This window comes from Patagioenas fasciata, chromosome 1, assembly GCF_037038585.1.
Source record: "Patagioenas fasciata isolate bPatFas1 chromosome 1, bPatFas1.hap1, whole genome shotgun sequence".
NCBI lineage: Eukaryota > Metazoa > Chordata > Aves > Columbiformes > Columbidae > Patagioenas > Patagioenas fasciata.
In genome coordinates this window covers 212309263-212329514 of record NC_092520.1, presented here as the reverse complement: position 1 = coordinate 212329514, position 20252 = coordinate 212309263, and the positions used below count along the sequence as shown (strand labels likewise).

The 20252-nt window shown below is 45.0% G+C and overlaps 1 protein-coding gene across 2 annotated transcripts in view; it reads left to right on the top strand.

Annotated features, from left to right (window-relative positions):
* PLXNA4 (plexin A4) overlaps positions 1–20252 on the top strand; it is a 488679-nt gene that overhangs the window by 399174 nt on the left and 69253 nt on the right. For both annotated transcript variants that reach the window (XM_065829757.2, XM_071803541.1), the window contains exons 11-15: positions 3613–3709; positions 6882–7072; positions 13624–13775; positions 14351–14468; positions 19853–19989. In XM_065829757.2, the coding sequence (XP_065685829.1) occupies positions 3613–3709; positions 6882–7072; positions 13624–13775; positions 14351–14468; positions 19853–19989 (695 nt within the window). The remainder of the gene's footprint in view (positions 1–3612; positions 3710–6881; positions 7073–13623; positions 13776–14350; positions 14469–19852; positions 19990–20252) is intronic.

Sequence of the window (20252 nt, the reverse complement as noted above, 5' to 3'; positions counted from 1 at the left end):
CTCCAGCAGCTTTTTGGCATTTCCTGGTGAGAGCCAGTCTGCCTTTCTCGAAGGGCAGCCTCTCTTTCTCAGATCGGACCTTTAAACTGCCTGCAATTTTCTGCTTTGATTTGATTTGCATGGTGGGAGCCCAGATTTTGCAGACTTAGGAGTCAGATTTACATCTTTTCAGCAATTTTGCCTGTGCTGGAAAAAGCTGTTCAAGCCAGTATATATCTACAAGCCCTAACGCTATGAATTCTCTTAACAGGAGTATCTAGGAAGCTCTGCTGTTAGTCCTGGAGACGGATACAGCATCCTTTTATTTTTTTCTCTGAAGCATATTTCCATCCTATTGTTACAACTGAGAGAATCCTTTTCAAAGACTCCTGTTGAGTTCAGTGGACTTTGAACAGGGGTCACAATGACTTAGCATCTCCTGTGGTCTAAAGAGGATGGAACATTTACTCTCAGTAACTTTGCAAATCACTCTGTTTTGCTGCTATTCAACCCACGAGCTGTCTGAGTGGTCCAGACATGCAGAGCATCCTCACTCCAGCCCCAGGTGCCTTCATCCTTGGAGCTCTTCCATGGGGATCCTGTTGTCTATTCCCTTGCATCCATTTCCAGTTTTGGACCAAGTCTGTTGAGTTAGCAAGCCTAATACGTGTTTGCCCTCCAGTGCCGCAGACAGATAAGATCTAAAATCCCAGCTGGGCTCCTGCTGCTGGCACTGGGTTCCTTGGTGGGATGAAAGGCTCTGGGGGACTCCAGCTGCCTGTCCCCTGGCAGCCCTGCTAACAGCTAAATCCCAACACACATGAGGCTCTGCCGAGGCAGATAGTAGCACTTTCTCGGGCACCTACAGACTCAACTTCTGACTTAAGGGTGACCACTGCTTCTGAATATATTCTCTTGCCAATTCCCAATCAGCATTTGTGAAGTGATGTGCAAAGCGAGCATTTGCAAAGCTCCTGAGTGGCAGAAGATTAATTATTCTCTACTTTTCAGGCACTTTCCTTCCCACTGCTGTCTCCCCATCCTTGCTCTTAGCTCCAAAAAGCTGTGAAAAGCCAGTGTTGTGAGTCCAAGCGGCTCCGCGTCATCTTGCATCTTGCTGACAGTGACACTGAGAAGTGTCATAAAATTGCTAATACTGAAAGGGACTGGAGGGTACAGCCCTATTGCAAAGGACTCTGCGAAACTGCGGCTGCTCTTTACTTCCATGGTAACCACAAAGCTTATACCCATAAATACCCTACAACTAGACTGTAATCACAGAGTCTTGCAGATTAGTGGCTGATTGCATTTAGTTTGTCCAAAGAGAAATTACTGTGCAACTAGCAGTCACTCTGCTGTAATGGACAGAAATCACCGTATACGATTTAGTCCGCAATTATACGGCAATTAACGGATACAGAAAAACCTGCCTCTAAAGGCTCAGAGCTTTGGCATCTCTGTGGAAAATGACGCTGAGACTTTAAGTGATGGGGAAATCTTTAGTGGTCTCTAAGATGCCACCAACCAAACCAGACAGCTTATTGAATTGTGTTTAATCTTGTAGTGGGGAAACCACCTTTTTCTTTAAATGTGGGAGTTTGTCCCGCTGTAGATCCCACTGGAGTGAGAGATTCCTGATTTCAGGAGGGTAAATGCTTATATGCATTGCGATCAGTAATAGTAGCAGACATAAAATCATAGAATGGATAGAATAGTTTGGGTTGGAAGGGATGTTAAAAGCTCATCCAGTGCCACCCCTGCCATGAGCAGGGACATCTTCACCAGCTCAGGTTGCTCAGAGCCCCGTCCAGCCTGGCCTGGGATGTCTCCAGGGATGGTTCATCCACCACCTCTCTGGCCAACCTGGGCCAGTGTTTTACCACCCTCAGCATAAAAATTCCTTCCTCATGTCTCTCCTTTTCTTACCTTGTTTCCATTGTGTTCTTTAAGCAGTTATCTCCTCTCCCCTTATGAGGCTTTTTGGTTAAACGTTGGATGTAAGCTGTTGATGGAGGTGGGCAGTGGGATCTGATGGGCGACTGGATGAACCCTGTGTGAACCGGCCTGTGATAAACCAAAATCTAGCTGAAAAAATACACTAAACACCATGTGTCAGAGAGACTCCAGAAAACGGCTTCCATTTCCTCACTAAGGCCAGATCTGTGTGCTCTGACAAGTGTTTGTTTAAGTCTGTCCGACTCTCTCAGAAGATTTCTATGGCTTTCTTAATATTTTTGGACACTGGATACCCCGTACTCCAGCTGAAGCCTTTCTTGTACTGAGTAGGGAAAAATAATTGCCTCCTGGGGCTTACATATGTAACAAACACTATCTAGAGCATCCTCAAATGAGATTTAATGCTTTTTTGGCAGCAATATGGCCTTGTTGATTCACAATCTGTTTGTGATCTTCAGTAGTCCCCAGACTCTTTCCTGCAGCACTGGCCGGTCACTCCAATTTTGTATTTGTTTGCATTGATTCCTCCTACTGAAGAATACTCAGTACTTGCCTGTATTGAATTTCACTTTGTTGATTTTGGCCCTGTTCTGCAATTTGTCAAGTTTGTTTTGAATTCTTAACCCCGCTTTTGGATATTGTTGCACCCTTTCCCAGAGCAGTGTCATTCACAAAACCTGTAGTCTATCACCCAAGTCAGTAGTAAAATACAGAATAACGCCAGACCCAGGACAATACTTCATTTGAAACGCCCTTCTAGCCTGACATTGAATTACTTAACTTCTTTTAACTGCTTTTTGGCAGCTTTTGCATATACCTTATGGTGGCTTCTTTTAGATCATATTTCCCTAGTTTGTTTATGGGAATGTCCTGTAGGACAGTAGCAAATACTCTACTGAAATCAAGATAAATCACATCTGCTGCTTCCCCTTTATCCACAAAACCATTAAGCCTGTCAAAAAAGGAAATTAGATTGGGTTGACACAATTTGTTCTTGACAAATCTATGCTGGCTGATTTTTATCACCTTATCATCTTGCAGGTGCTTATAAATTGATTGTTTAATAATTTGATGTACTTTCTTTCTGGGAAGCCAAGTTAAGATGACAGGTTTGTAATTACACAGAAATTCAATTTTCCCCTTTTTTAAGGTGTTTCCATGGTATACCTGTTCCCTGCTTTCTGAGACCTCACTCAGCTGCCGAGATTTCTTCAAAATATCACTAGTGCAGATAACCTTACATATATGCTCAGCATCTATGGAGTACACAGCAGAGGTATATTTGGATCATAGACCCATAATGCATATTACACACCTTAGAGGTTCACCCAGGAGTTGGCAAAATATTCTTCAGGGCTGTTCTCAACAACTGGGAGGCAGATTTCCAAGATAAGTCCCATCACACGCAATGATGCTCAAATCGCGGAATATTCACCCAATGGCTAAGTAGGTTGTCGTAAGGGGCACAGCTTACTCCATTGAGAATCACAACTTTGAGAACATCCTGTGGCTTTCTGGCAGGTAATGGCTGATAAGGAGGTAGGTGACAGCTCCATTTATCTTGTTCACAACTTGCGGCACCACTTCTTGCCTCATCTCATCCCATCCCCTCCCCACTTTTGGGCACCATGTAAGTCTGGGTTTGTTTGTTGTTTCTTTTTACTCTCCCACTTCTAGTATTCATACGAAGGGATGGAGATTAACAGCCTGCCGGTGGAGCTGACGGTTGTGTGGAACGGGAATTTCAACATTGACAACCCAGCACAGAACAAAGGTAAAGAGTTATTTCAACTTGTCCTTGGAAGTGGTAACCTTAGCAACGGGCCACATCTCTCCCTACACTTAACAAAGCCGTCACCATCTCCCTGTGCTGTCTGGTGTATCCTTGTTCTCTGCACTCTGCAAATTACCAATTTTTTTGTGTGTGCTTTGTGTTTCCCACCCGACACTTCTCTCTTTGCACCTGAGAAATACGACTCTCCCTCTCATTTGTGTCGCTTTCTCTCTTCCTTCATCATCTTTGCCTCCTGCTTCTCCCTGCATTTTTGTGTCTTGTTTTTATGCCTCTCCTGCTCTAGCTTCTTCCCTCTCTTTATTTCTCCTGCAGTGATGCTCTTCAAGTTAACATGTCAGGAGAGCGGATGGCCTCTTCTCAGAGGCAATGTAGTAATGAACAGGAGAAGGGAGAGAGGGAGGAGAAAAGCTGCAGCTTGCCAGTGGGAAAAGGTTGAACAAAATAAAATTTTAATGGCCAAAGACTGAAAACCACCTCCTGTGCAGAGCCTGTCTCCATTTAACTACCACCAATGGCACAGGATTGATGTGTCCTTCACAGAAGGATGTTGCATGCCCAGCCATGACCCTAGAGCATTTTTGGTGGAGATGGGTAGTCCATTCACATCCAGTTCCTTCTTGTCCACCACCCTCAGCCACACTGAGACCTTTTCCCCAGGCAACCTGTCCTCTTGGCTACTCTGCATTTCTGGATTGTCTCCTTCTCACATCACCACCTCCCAGAAGTTTCTCCCTCCCTTGCTTTTCCTTCTCTTTTCTTGGACACTTTCCACATCTCCCACTCCAGCTCTGCCCATCAGGTACTGCCTTGGTCCTCTCACACCCTTCCACACCCATTCTAAGGCTGAGGGTTGGTGGGTGAGGTTTTCACCAAAACCACATTGAAGCTAGAGAGCAATACAGAAAGCAACTCTTCTCCCCATAGCATGACCCCTTCCTGTCCTTCTCTCCCTGTACCCACTGCTGTGATGTCTTTCTCTGCTGCTTTAAATAGCCAGTGGGTTTTAACACCCAGTCTGAATGCAAAAGGTCCTGCACTACCCTCCTCAAAACTGTGGCTTTTGGAGATTAAATCCACTCAGTAAACAGAACAGACTGGAGACCATTGTCTAGCTCTGGCATCCAGCAGCATGGCACAGCCCATATTCACACTGCCAGCCTCTCTCTATAGGCATTTCTGTGCTGGTAACGTAAACCAGACCAGAGAATGAATTCAAGATATATCTGTGGTGCTTAGTCTTTAGCTCAGTCTGTTAAAAGTTACAGGGTTATTATAGAATAATAGAATCATTTAGGTTGGAAAAGACCTTTAAGATCATCAAATCTAACCATTATCCTAGCACTGCCAAGTCCTCTACTAAACCATATCCCCAAGAGCCTCCTCAGTGCCCAGTCCAGGGAGACGATTCAAACCCAAAATTTTATAACTAACATTTGGGAAAAATTTGGGAAGTGGCACTGGCTGGCAGCTCCCCCAAATGAGTACTTTGGATGAACCCATCATGTTTTGGGTCAGGAGGAGAGCTAAGGCACGTGCACATGGATATACCACATCGAGGTGTATCACAGGCTCTTGAGGATACGGAGCTTTATTTAATAGCATAAAGGTAGTGGCTACAAGAAACACAAAGCCCTGGCAGGGCTTTTGACAGTGCTGCAAATAAGCAGACCTTCTTCTCTGGAAACCTGAGAGGGAGAGGTAGAGGCAGGATTAGGCCCAGTCCCTTTCTAAGTGCGGTTGTGCTGGGGTACACCACCTTCAAGCGACCAAGAGGCCATTACTGTCATAGCCAGCATCACCTCTACTGGGCTGATAGACTGAAAGGCTGAACTAAACGAGGCCTGCAGAGATACTCACTGATAACATTGCAAGCTGAGCAACTCAGCCAATTTGAGGAAATCTAACAGAAAATTAAGAAAAACCCTGTATCCCAGGAAGCCGATAATACACTGTGATTGACAGATGTTTGGCAAATTTTTCTTGCACCCAACCTGGAGAAAATAAAAAGTTCTTGAGATTTTCTTTGCATTGGTCAATGTTTGCTGAATTCTATGGTGCAGGTATGAAGAGACAGCCAGAGCTTTTCAACACACATATCCAAAGCCTTTGAGCTTTGGGATTGTGTATAACAATAACCACAGACAAGACTTTAGTCACCTACTGACACAGCAAAACAGAAGCACAAAAGGAAAATCCTCAGTCTCACAAAGAAATCCAACAACACCCCCACAAATACAGAAAAAAAAACAAGTCTGAAGACCTAAATTCTGCCACCTTCATCTTCAGGGAGGAGACTTGTGCTATCAGCCCCCTGTGCAACCCAAGCCTCAGTTTACACATCTGTAAAATCAGAATAAATAACATAATCTTATTTTGTAGGAGGACTGCAATGTTTTCAGGCTTTATTTGGGAAAAAAAAAGCGCTTTGATTGCTTCTAATCACTTAGCCCAAGAAGGAGCTAAGCATTAATCATTGTTGTCTGTATTACAGGAGGATCAACTTAGTATTTCAAAGTGTAAGGCAAACTGAATTTCTGAAGCAGAAGAAGGGGGAAAGGTTGTTTGTGAATCCCTGGATTCAGCCTCATAGGGAACCATTGTCGATTTACTATTTTTTTTGGGATTTCTGTTAAGGGGAAAACGTGAACAGCATCACCTTAGCACCCAGTTCTCCGTAGTTTCACACCAGACAAATCCCCAAGTTTAAGCTGTGGGTAGACAAGGTCTAGAAATTTGTTCTAGGATGAAGATCAGAGGCTGAGACTGGTTATAGGTGTCAATATATGGCATTCAGACTGTCTCTGAAAAAGGAAGGGACTGAGGCTGAGTCACTTGTTAAGCACTTTTCCTCCAAACCTCCTGCTTGCAACCCATTACCTTACTGAGGGCAACAACCTTTCTTCTGCCCTCAGCTTCCAAAATACTCTGCATGAGGGATGAGCTCTGACAAGTGTAGTTTATTTAAAGAAGTATGTAAACCTTTCCTTCCCCCCATTATTTGCCCCCCTGGAGAGGTCCCATCCATCCTCTGGGATGAGCAACCCAGGACACCTTCCCCTCTCTCGCTTCTCATTCTGCCCTCTGACATCCCACCGCTCTCCCATGCTGTTTCTGTGTCTCTCAGGTCCTCTCTGTTTTCCTGTTCCTCCAGTTCACCTATACAAGTGTGGGGCCATGCGGGACAGCTGTGGACTCTGCCTGAAAGCCGACCCAGACTTCGAGTGTGGCTGGTGCGAGGGGCAGAACCAGTGCACACTGAAGCAACACTGCCCAGTTCAGGACAGCCAGTGGTTGGAGTTGTCCAGCACCAAGGGCAAATGCACCAACCCCAAGATCACGGATGTAAGTCATGGATTTGCAAGAAGCTGGAGTATTCCCTCTCGTACCCTTTCCTTGGTTTATTTTTGTGATGTGTCTTTGAGTTGATGAGGGGAAAGTCAAGGCTGAGTTCTGCTAGGTCAGGCAAAGCCTTAGGGAACTTGGGATGGGAGACCATAGTGGGCTTCAAAGGTAGGCATACAACTTCAGGTGTCTACAACAAAGGGAAAGAGCAGCGTGTCAGAGTTTCCTCCATAGTCGATGTGGACATGAATCAGTTGCACAAACAAGATTTACTAGTGCAGTCTGAAGAACTGCGGAACATCTGAGCTGCCCACACAGGGCTGGCAGATGTGACACGAAGCCTTTAGGAGCAGCTGAAGGTGAGACAAGATGCTGTGGGGCATCTCAAATGGATGGTGTGAGGGTAACCAAATGAGCCCAAGTGTCTCTTGAAACTAACCTGGTTGAGAAGACGTTGAGTGATCCTAGGGTGTTTTGAGCTTTGCTGACAGAAGGTCAAGGAAGAGGTCAGGTTGTAGTTCATGCATGCCAATAGCATGACATGGACAAAGCCAATGTGCAGAAAGAAACAAGACTCTACTGATTCCAGCAGAATAATGCTTTTCTGTTTGCCTGGTTGACTTTGCATGGTGAAAGAAGTCCCCATAGAGTAAACAGAGCCCTGTAGAGCTGTTGCTTTCCCACTCTGAAGGCTCAAGGAAGAGACAGAATCCAGACTGGACTAAATGAAGGTTGGAACAGTCCCATTATGAGAGAATGAGGGCAAGGCTGGAGGGAAGGACCTGCAGCAGGTGTGTGTTCTTTAGAAGGTTTCCTATTGAATGTGTTGACTGGGTCAAAGGAAGAGCTGGGGCAACAGCACAAAGGGGAGATAAGATAATAGAAAAAAACAGAGAGAGAAGGAGCAGAGGAAGAGAAAGAAGGCAGAGGAGAAAAATCAAGGCTCATCTGAAGTGTTTTTTTGTCTGCTATCTAAGGATGCCCTTGCCATAATGACGGGCACCTATTTCAGGGTCACAGGGTAGGCAGCAGGACAGATCTGAGCCTTGGAAATGAGGGCTCCATCCCTACCAACCACATCCTTCCTTAAGCATTTCTCGGTCACCATGCCTTAGTTAACATGAGCACCCTTTCAGGGTGGCTAGAGGCTTATTTTGCAAATGAGAAAAGTAAGGAGGAAAATGAGACAGAAAAGATACAGGGAAATGCAAAGGAAGAAAATCCAGCCTCCACAGTTGTGGTTTAATTTGAATAATTAGGCGGGTTATTTTATGAGGAAGAAAGGAAGGAAAGGAGAGGGGAAAGGAGAGGGGAAAGGAGAGGAAAGGAAAGGAAAGGAGAGGAAAGGAAAGGAGAGGAAAGGAAAGGAGCGGAAAGGAAAGGAGCGGAGAGGAGAGGAGAGGAGAGGAAAGGAAAGGAAAGGAAAGGAAAGGAAAGGAAAGGAAAGGAAAGGAAAGGAAAGGAAAGGAAAGGAAAGGAAAGGAAAGGAAAGGAAAGGAAAGGAAAGGAAAGGAAAGGAAAGGAAAGGAAAGGAAAGTTGTATTCACTTAAGAATCAAAAAGTGTGGGTGTTATGGACAAGCCCTAAGCTAATGTCCATGCACCAGAGTTTTGTGAAAGCAAAGGCTGGGTAAAATCTCTTTTTCCTAGATGCCACTGAAAGGAATCCCTCTCGCTGTATTTTCATCTGTCTTCCTGTTATTCATTAATCCCCAAACTACTCACTCAGGTGGGTGCTGGAGCACCAGGCTCATTCTGATGTTTCCATCATGGAGATCTCCACCACACTTGGAGTTATCCAGGGCTGGTAATTTTCAACCCATCTAAACCTCTGAAACAAAACTCAGACAGCAAGTACATCTGAAAGTTCAGATTTGAGGCACTGAAAATTTTTGGGAGCTGAGGGAAAGTTTTTTAATGTTTTCAGATTCTCAGAGCTTAGGAAAGATTCAGAAATTTTGCATAGATTCATAGAATTTGGTATTGGGAAGTTAATGGATGACCAACTAAAGCAGAAGTTGATAATACAAAGACCTGACCATGCAGTACCATGACGTTCTGAAAGCCCATCCATATTTTTCTGCCAGGCTTTGACCCCAACCCTTCATCTACAGTCTCTTTATAAAGTGCAAAGCACTCACTCTCCACCCTACAGCTCCAGAAGAGATGTACTTCTAATTCTTCTGCTATTTGCTCCAACAACTCCCAAAGCTCAAACAGATCATTGCGATATTCGCTCATGAAATATGCCAACTGTCTGGTGCAATCATAAGTAGCTCTTATAAAGTCTGTTTTCTGAGCCATTAGCATGGAAGTAATCTCAAGTGACTGGATCTATATTGCAGCTAATGGTAGGTCTGGAGTGGTTGGTAAGAGCACGTATATTCTGGCAAGGAGCCAGTGTAATATCCGTGCAGGCGAAGGGGGAGAAACAACACGTGTACTCACACTTGCACAGGCACACACAAGCTCCCAGCATGGAGCTTCCCACAACCTGTATTTACTTACTAACTCCTGCATTTATACTACCACTCAGTGAAATTAAAGGATTTAATCAATGTGCTCTTGCAGTCCAGAAGGCAAATGGTACCCTGGGCTTCGTCAAAAGCAGCAGGTGGAGGGAAGTGATTCTGCCCCTCTACTCTGCTCTGGTAAGACCCCCCCCTGCAGTGCTGGTCTAGCTCTGGGTCCTCAGCACAGGACACACATGGACCTGCTGGAAAGGGACCAGAGGAGCCACAGCAATGATCCGAGGCTGGAACAGCTCTGCTGGGAGGACAGGCTGAGAGAGTTGGGGGCTCCAGGGAGACCTTATTGTAGCCTTTCAGTGCTTAAAAGGGGCCTGTAAGAAAGGTGGGGACAGACTTTTAACAAGGTCTATTGTGATAGGACAAGGGGTGATGATTTTAAACTAAACAAGGGGAGATTCAGACTACATGTGATGAGGAAATGTTTTACAATGAGGGTGGTGAGAGCCTGGCCCAGGTTGTCCAGAGAGGTGGTGGATGCCCCATACCTGGAGACATCCCAGGCCAGGCTGGACAGGGCTCTGAGCAACCTGAGCTGGTGAAGATGTCCGTGCTCATGGTAGGGGTGGCACTGGATGAGCTTGGAAGGTCCCTTCCCACCCAAATAGTCCTATGAATTTATCATTTAAAGACCCACTGAGCCACAAACCCTTCTTTCAGAGTGACAAGCTGCAGCATTAGGCTGATACGAGCAGACAGCATAAATTCTGACGTTGTGTCACAGCTCTGCATCTGCAAGAGAAAGCTGAGATTTCCTGGAAGCTTTTGTTTCCTTGCTTGGGTATTCCTCTCCAAAACTGACAGGTCTTGTTCCACATTTTTCCACCTGAAATAGAAACAAGGTCCTTTTCTTTCACTGTGCAAACAGCACAGTAACATTGGAACATCTGTGGGAATGCCATGGGTTGGGGCACAGGATGAGGTTCAGAGGTGCTGTGCTGGTTTCAGTCTGGGAAGTTTCCCAGTGATGTTTTTTTGCGACACAGCAAGAATTTTTAAAAATCTGTTGCTTTAAACAGAGACGGAAGGAGAATGAGAATGTTTCCATCGAGGTTTTTAGTGACTTCTGCAGTGAAACTTTGGTCTCAAATTCACCCCTAGTTCTAAAGGACTTTTCTAGGAAGATGTTTCTTTTCACCACTACACCTTATTTTATTCAAGGTAATGACATTAGTCATATGAGAAAAAAGTTCTCTTCTGACCTGCTGTGAGATTTATTTCCCATGCTGGCAAGCTCTTTCAAGCATAGATGAGCCCTAATTAACCACAGACCTGCATTACTAGACACCTACCTTACTAGAACAAGTGAAAACCATTTGATAGCAAGTTTAATACCATGAAACAGAACCAAAATATTCCATGGAGAACTCAGTTCTCTTGTAAAATGCGTCTAATACATAAGGAAATAAACTGAAATATGGTGATTTTAGTTTGTCTTTCTTTTGTCATTTTGAATACATATTAGTTTGCATTCATATAAAGTGTTTTATCAGCAGAGAATTAACTGACATCAGCAAAATATTTCAAACAGAAAACTTTACTTGAACAGGTATTTATTAATGGTTCAGAATAAGCATATTTTGGAATTGCTATTTTTAGAAAATAGTTCAAATTTTGAATGTTGAGTCCCCAGCTGAGACAATCAGCATTGGTTTCTCCTGGAAAAGAAATTCCATTTTCCATTCTCATTTTTAAGATATTTTCCTCATTTCCTGGAAGGTAACCACAAATGCGTCTCTCTTTCTTTCACTTTTTATCCATTTTCTACTTGTCTATCAATCTCATCACCACAGACCATCCAAAGGTGAAATCTCCAGACAAGAGAAATAATCATCTCACCTGTCAGATTTATGAATTTTGTGCTATTTTCTCTGTAGGACGTAAGCATCTTACTGACTTTTGGAGTAGGAATTAGCCTGCCACAGTTCTGATTTCATTGATTCAAGTGGCATTTGTCTGTTTTTTGGACCTGACACCGGTCCATCGCTAGGGGTCTTGTGCTCCAGAGGTTGTGTCTACGCTACACAACCATATAGGTCCAAGCACATTGTGATAATTTAATACTATTAAAATTTTAACCCTTGCAGATTCCCTGTATAGTCAGAGCAAAGAAATACTTTTTCAGAAGGTGGTTCACAGCACCTAAAATTAAGTCATAGAATCATTGAATCATTTTGATTGGAAAAGACCCTCAAGAACATCAAGTCCAACTGTTAACCCAACACTGTCACTAAATCATGTCCCTAAGAACCTCATCTATGGATTTTATCCTAAAATAAAATATTCCCTAGAGGTGTCAGGGTCACATTTTGTGGCTCTATGATTCTTTCCTTTTACTAAAGATTGACCTTCTAAAAATTGGGCTCTGGGTGAAAATTAGGCAAACCTTGGTGCCAGACTCCATGCTGGGAAGCAGTCAAGAGCAGCCCTATTCGTGCCAGTGCCTTGATGTGCCCTGCCAGTCCGACTGCTAAGCAAGGGTCTGGCTGCCAGCCCTAGATTCCCAGTTGGCAGAGCCATTGTCCAGTGGGTAGGGACCTCAGACAGGGAATTCCCCCTTCTTCACAGCCAACGCTGGCAGATGGCAACCATGGCATCCTGAGTGGGCAGCAGGGAACACTCTTTGAAAGCAACATTTGAAACCCCTTTCAACTAGTCAGTTCTATGGCAAAGCATTTGGACATGCTGACTAATTGGAAGGGCAGAACTGGGATAATTAAGGGCCAACACCATGATTTCAGTGTTGTTTCAATGTTGAGGAGACAACTCCAGTGCTAATTTCCACCTGGCTCTGAACAAGGGTGATGAATGCGATGAAGAATGCTTTTCCGTGGACATGTCCCCTTTGCATGGGCCAGAAATGTCGCAGAGGGTTGGACAATTCTGGGTTGAGGGTGAGGCTCTGCAATGGGATGGAGAAGTGAGCTCTGGAGTCCTGATGGTGCTTTGGCTCTTCTGCTCAGCACAACCACTGTTGAGCAAGACGTAGCAATCCTACTGCTCTGGGCTGGTGTGACCTCACCTGGAGCACTGTATGCAGTTTTGGGTGCCACAGTATAAAAAGGATATAAAGGGGATATAAAGCCACTGGAGAGTGTCCAGAAGAGGCTACAAAGTTGGTGAAGGGTTTGGAGGGGAAGCCGTATGAGGAGTGGCTAAAATCACTTGGTTTGTTCAGCCTGGAGAAGAGGAGACTGAGGGGAGGGCTCATGGGATTGCAGCTCCATCACAAGGGGAGTAGGAGGGGCAGGGCTGAGCTCTTCTCTTTAGTGACCAGTGACAGAACCCCAGGGAATGGCAGGAAGATGTACCAGGGGAAGGTCAGCTGGACATGAGGAAAAGGTTCTTCACCCAGAGGTGCTGGACACTGAACAGGCTCCCAGGGAGGTGTCACAGCCCCAACCTGACAGTGTTCAAGAAGAGACTGGACAACGTCCTCAGACACACGGTGTGACCTGTGGGATTGTCCTGTGCAGGGACAGGAGTTGGACTTAATGGTCATTGTGGATCCCTTCCAACTCTGGACATTTTCAGCTGAGTTTGTGATGCATGATCAATATCTACCTCCAGAACAGATCAAAAACTCCTTGCGCTTTGGGCAGGGAATTTAGGATTTACAGTGACTGGATGAAGCCGTTTGTGTCCTTTTCGTTATCTTTCTCCCATTTATTTCCACTCCTGGCTTTCCATGGCAAATGTCTTTAAAGTACAGAGCTCAACTGCACTACCAGAAACCATCTCCTACTAATCTCCAGATACTTTGCAAATAGTCAAGATAGAGTAGAAGAGATCCAGGGCAGAATTTTGGATACTCTGAGGTTGATGCGTGTGTGATATATTTGCAGGGAGCTAGTCCTTAGTGATGTATCTAGAGTAGGCTTGCTTTCTCAGTTGTTTAGCACAATTATGAGTGTCTCTAAGTGGTCCCACAGACCTGATATGCCTCTTCTTTCACCTGAGAGGATGCTGATGTCTTTACACAGGTGGTTTGATTGTCTTCCCTTTTCTTGTCTCATTTTTGCAGATCAACCCAGTGACAGGCCCTCGTGAAGGAGGGACCAAAGTGACCATCCGTGGGGAGAATCTGGGGCTGGAGTTCAGAGATATTGCATCTCACGTCAAAGTGGCCGGAGTGGAATGCAAGCCGCTGGTGGAAGGGTACATCCCAGCAGAGCAGTAAGTTGGGTGTGTGGCAGACACTGGGCCACAGCACACCTGATAACAGTCCTTGCGACCTGTAGGGTCTTCTGAAAAGTCCATTTCACTCAACCTTGGAAGTGAAGAATGGAAGATGCCATTCCTCGTGGCATATACCCTAAAATTTTGTCTTTCACATAACAGCCACCAGAAGAGTGTTCAATTTCAGTTTGTGGGGCAGCAGTCCTGAGGAACAGTTTATCCCACACAGGAGAGGTCATTAAGTCTTACAGCCGTAAATCTGTCCACCATGCAAGGCTGGAGGACAGAGAGACCCCTGGGGTCAGACCTCAGCCCAGTATTTGTCTGTATATTGAAGTGAAGCTATGTTGATTTGCACCAGCTGAGCATTTGTGCCACCAGGTGCCAACAGCCAAAAGCCACCAGTCTTTAAAAGAATTAGTCCACAATGTGGATCCTGGATCGGAAAGATGAGAATGGATTGAGACTGCAGTCCATTTCCCAGCAGTGTGGGCTGTTTGCTCCAACTTCATTTTATTCACACCACCAAACCACCTCTCAAACTTTCCTTCTGGTTCATATTTTCTCCACAGGATAGTATGTGAGATGGGGGAGGCCAAACCCAGCCAACATGCTGGATTCGTGGAAATTTGCGTGGCCGAATGCAAACCAGAGTTCATGGCCAGATCTTCACAGCTCTACTACTTTATGGTAAGCTCCTGTGAGAAGTTCTCCTTGGACCTGAAGGTCCTCAGGCCCTCATTCCCTTTGATGCATCTGTTCATTGTCTTTGATCATACTCAGTTTCTTATCTTTTCACTGCTGTTCTGAGCACACCAAGTTGTTCCTTCCATTTCCTTTCAAAATCTTGTTATGAGCAAAAATAACTTGCCTTATTAATGTTTTAGCAATCTAATAATAGTCCAAATTATTAGTCCATTTTCATTACATACAGCCATGCTCCAAATTAGTACAGAAAATCCTCATTAATAGTTAAAAGTGCTATAGAGGAAAGAAAAAAGGACTTAAAAAAAAGAAAAAAAAAAGCTTTCCTAATATCTTACTTTTCCTGGGTGGGATGCTCACCCTGCTAGCATCCCTTCAGTTGAAGGCACCAGTGTCCTACAGCAGAAACATGGCAGTTGCCACAAGTCATTACCGCCCTGAGGTCTTCAGCAGGAGGCATGTGATGTCCATGGTGGGGTTTCTTCCTCCTCGCTCTTGGATCCCCCCAGGATATCATCATCATGTGTCTCCTCATCACCTCTTCCATTCTCCCTGGTCCCCAGCACTGATGGCAGAGTTGCCCAGCTCAAGTCCGGGGAGACAAAGGTGCTGCCTCACCAGAGACCAGTACATGGGGATGATCACTGTCCTGCTCCAAAGAAGAAAAGGAAAGGGATTATTCCTGTTGCAGGTGACTACCCTTAGCAGGTGGTCTGGAGTCAGCAATGTGCCACGCTCCTCTTTTTAGAGGTACCGCTGAAGGTGGCAAATTGGCTTTTTACACCCTCTGTCTGGGACACAAGGAGTCAGAGAGCCTCTGGGATTGATTCTGCACTGTTGCTGGTGCAAGTTCAGCCTAACACTCTTACTTTCCCGATGAAGAGTTGTGCAGAGCCCAACACATTGCACAAGTGACTTGTTTTTTTGGTTCACTCTCCCCATTTCTACTGATGCTCCTTGTCCAAGAGACCTGCTTATTCCTCTAAGGCCCCTTGCTGGGGACATGCAAGTGTTGCTTCACCTTGATCTGTGCAGATTTGAGGTGAGAAGGTCTCTTTGTTCCCATCAAAAACTCTTGACTCCTGCAAGGGAATGGGTCTTTTCAGAAATTATTCCCATGCCCGAGCATTTTTTAATGGTAAAAGGCAACCAGTAATGAATGCAAATATCTCAGATTTCCCCTTTGAGCTACAGAAATTTCTCTGTTCTCCGTATTTTCTGATGTCACTCAGGTGCTATGGTGGCAGGGGCAAAGAAACACCTTGAGGGACAGCCCCCGCCAGGCAGACAGAAGGGCTGTTTCCAGGACATTACACTCCAGCATGTCACCTTTGCTACTCTTGGAATTACTGTCCGACTCCCATCATCCGTGTCCGTCTGTGACAGCTTTTCCCTCTGCTTGCTGGCTTTTCAGCTGCCAGCTATCCCAGCTGTGCATGAGCGTGAAGTCAACAGGGTTTTCTCTGCTGAATACCTTGATACCTTTGTGCTAGACAGAAAAAAATACAGGTGGTCTCCAGTCTGCCTATCATATGCCCTCTCTTGCGTCTGTTGTTTTCATAGTGGGAGCTGTTTTTCTTGGAGCAGCTTGGCTACCCCCGATGCTTCTGCCAGGAGGGTAGAGATGTTATTGCGGGCATCATAACATGCTTTGGCACCCTGCAGTGGTGGGTGTCAGCTTTAAGGGAAGGAAGATGTTCGAAAACTAAGAAAGGGCATCGCATGGGAGATAAACGTCGCTTTCTGGCGCACAGTAAATCCTCTGGAAAATTGCTTTTCAAAAGGTTTGAAGTGAAACAGGGTCAAATTTGGCCAGTAGGTTCAGCCTTCCCCTCTCCCGCAAGAATTGGAAGAGGTGATATGTTGAATTCAACGGAGTATTTAATTCCAGTGTTTAAAAAAAAAGGTAGCTCAGTTTAGAGATGCTAGAACAGTTCTTATCCACATTTCTAACCAGAACTTTTAAATTCAAAATGCTGTTAGTTTAAGCTCATCTGTGATCAAAAATGCAAATTGCTTTAGAGAGTTAAATAAGCCAAAAGGGAAACAAAGCATTTGGCTGCAGATTAGAATGAAATTTATGATGATCTAAATGAAAATTATTTTTTTTAAAGTTATTCATTTTGTTGTGGTGATTATTGCCATGGTCTTTCAATCAAGAAATAATTCCCTTCACGTTTCCATTCAGATGCTGGAGCAAGTTTGCTTTTATTCCACCTTTAGATATTTATGGTTCAGTGCAGGTGATGTGGGCTACTCTGACTGCATCTCTTCTGGGTCTGTTCCTAAAATCCTAGTCCCAGAAGAGCATTTGCAACAGGTTTCCCTTCCATCTTTCCCCTCCTGCTGTTGCTGTTGAACATATAGAAAGGAAACCCAGGTGCACAAACTGTGTCTGAGTCACGTCTTGCTCTGCCCTTATCCCCAGAAGGAATGAAGTGGGAATCAAGGTCTTGACACGCACCATGAGGTCAGTTTAGCCAAAGCTCTGGTGGCAGCTTCTCTGTGGACAGCCTGTGTGGAGGAGGTCCTGGAAAAAAGTAAAGGGTTGGGAAACAGGAAAGTAGGCAAGGATGTAGAAAGCTATAGAATTCCTGGCCTTTTTCCTTCATTGTCACTGTCCACTACAAATCCACTAGACCCCTCCTTGCATTTTCCATCATCTTTCACCAGCAAGGAAATGGTAAATAATCTGGAGGCTGAGTTATACTGCAAACATGCCATGCAATATTTATGAAGACCACTGTGAATAATTAATGGTTTATCTCAACTTCGAAAGCTTAGCCACAAACCCTTTTGCAAGATTGGCACGAGACACAGCAATGTATTACCAGGGAACGTCACTGGTGCAGTTCTGGTCTGCCAGGACCCTCAAAAGGGCATGGCCAGTTTATCTGTCTCTGGGGAGAGGGCAGGAAACCCATCCAGGAGTGGGACAAAGGCTTTGGTTTTCTAACTCGTATCATAGAATAATTTAGATTTATAGGGACCTTCAAAGCTCCCCCAGTGCCACCCCTGCCATGAGCAGGGACATCTTCAGCAGCTCAGGTTGCTCAGAGCCCCGTCCAGCCTGGCCTGGGATGTCTCCAGGGATGGTTCATTCACCACCTCTCTGGCAAACCTGGGCCAGGCTCTCACCACCCTCATTGCAAAAAATTTCTTCCTCCTGTTCAGCCTGAATCTCCCTCCTTTAGTTTAAAACCGTCACCCTTTGTCCTACCAGAACAGACCCTGCTCAAAAGTCTGTCCCCATCTTTCTTACAGGCCCCTTTTAAGCACTGAAAGGCTACAATAAGGTCTCCCTGGAGCTTCTCTTCTCCAGCTGAACACCCCAACTCTCTCAGCCTGTCCTCCCAACAGAGCTGTTCCAGCCTTGGATCATTTCTGTGGCTCCTCTGGCCCCTCTCCAACAGGTCCATGCGTGTCCTGTGCTGAGGACCCCATAGCTGTCCCTCTCCGGTTTGTAAAGCAGCTGCTATTGTGGTGTTGCAGTGGAGGTTACATGCACTCAGTTGACCATTCTCAACCTGTTTTCTCCCAGCTGGGAAGTCACCACTGAGCAGCAGTCATCATGGTCAGCATTAATTTACACTGGTATAAGTGGTCATCAGTAAGGGATTAAAGAGGAGTTGTCATCATGTCGTGAGGCAGTACCCTAAAAATAGAGGAGCACTACATAGTGAAGTGTGTCTTTTGCATCTACATACTCTTCTTGCATATTTTATCCCAATAGTGGCTGTTAGAGAATATTCCCAGAAAAGTATAAAGAAACAGGGAATTTGTTGTTTCTTAATTTCTTCTTTCTTTTCATATACCCTCCCCATCTTCAGCAATTAATAGGGTAGGGACTCCTTGAGGCAAAACAATTACCAGCCCATCGTGTCAAAACCATTCAAGTTTAAACACAAGAATTGTCCAGCTCTATCTATAGATTTTTCTGCTGAGCTGCATGTCAGATTTTCATGTTCAGCTCTTTTTCCAAGCAGTAGCTTCATTTTGAACAAAAGCAAAGTGGAAACCTTGCTGCTGATTTTCGAAGTGATTAACCAGAGGGGTACAGGGACACCCTGCGTGTGTGAAAGTGGGAGCTGTGGTGTGTGTCAGGTGGTTTTATAAACATGGATTAATGGTCTCTAAAGCTCAATAAGGTAACTGCATGAAGTACCTGCTGGTTCAGGGGAGCTGAGGAGAACTTCAAGCATTTGTGTCATTCTTAAAGAGAGGGGAGAAAAAATAATCTTCATTTAAATGCATATAGTAGCTTTTCACTTGGGACTGAGTGGAAAGTTTTTCTATTAAAATGCAAATGAAAGAATAAACTGTAACTCCAAATTTCTCCCTGAAAAATGAATGTCTCCTCTCTCCATTGTGGTAACAGGGTGATGTGTGCCTTCAGAGTGCAAGTATTTTATCTCGCTTTTGGGAAGAAGGGAGAGCAGGAGGGTAAGAGAAAAAGGTTTGAGATTTGAGACCCCTCAAGGAGTTGTGCTCCTTTTTGATCTATTAACACAGAACTGTGTTATGCTTGGAAAAGAGGCTTAGAAAACCAGCAGAAGCAGGAAAAAAAGTGGGTTTGTCTGGACAATGTTCCTTGTGCGGCTGCAGTATTTCAGAGTACACCGCAACATGAGCACCCCGTGCCGTACCAGTGCAGGACACTCATGATGTACTAGACTGTCTCAGCATCCACGTCTGATAAGAGAAAAAGAAAGATTTGGAGTTATGTGGTGGGAATGTGGGAGACACAAATGTTCAGCTGCTCTGCTGAACATTTCTCCTCCCTCCCAGGCAAAAAGCCCATGATCACAAGGGGAGTTTTCAGGCATCTCTCTGGACTTTTATAGCTGGTTTTGTTCCCTTGTCAGATCAATAAGGTTTAGAGTAATCTTTCAGGACTTGATTGTCTTCATCTCCACAGTTTGGAGGTGGAGGGTCCTCATTAAGATCCGATCAACCTGTTCAAGACCTGGTTTATCTTGTGGAAGTGCTGTTGCACGATGACAAAAAGACACCTAAACTGTGTCAAACATGCGGTGGAGATGGGACATAATGCCTTCAGCTGCTTCAGGTGTGGAACTGAGTTTGCAAGCACAGAGTATTGCTAAGAAGGTACAAGGGAAGGCTTGATTGTGCGGAGGTGAGGAGAACAGATGAGTTAGGTCTGAACTCATCCCAACAAACGTGGCATTCAAACAGCCTTTCTATGTTAGGAAGAATGGTCATCTTCTGAAGAAATGGTCATCTTCTGAAGTCCAGCTAAGGTGTTATTAAACCCCGGAGCTGCCTACCTCTCTCCATCACTAAAAGGAGAGAGGGAAGGTGCCTCCGCTCCTCTGCTGTGTTTTCAACATGACCCTTTGCCTTCACAGACTTTGACACTCTCTGATCTCAAGCCAAAGCGGGGACCAGTGTCAGGTGGCACCCAGGTGACAATTACAGGCAACAACCTCAATGCTGGCAGCAATGTCATCGTGACCTTTGGACGACAACCCTGCCTCTTCTACAGGTACAGATGATGCCTCCATATTGTACGTGCCTGAGTCTGAAAGATGTGAGCAATTATCATCAGGAGACTTCTTCTGCAGCCCAGACACTCTGTCCCTCAAGTGCCTCTTTTGCCTGTGGCCATGTTTATTCAGCAGTGGGACTTTTGTGTTCTGCACTCTGTGCAACCTTACTATGCATGTTTTGCAGTGGGAGAATAGGATTTATTTCATTTTTTTGATTGGTATTTGATGTGCTTCTTTCCCTGGCTCCTTGTCAAATTTC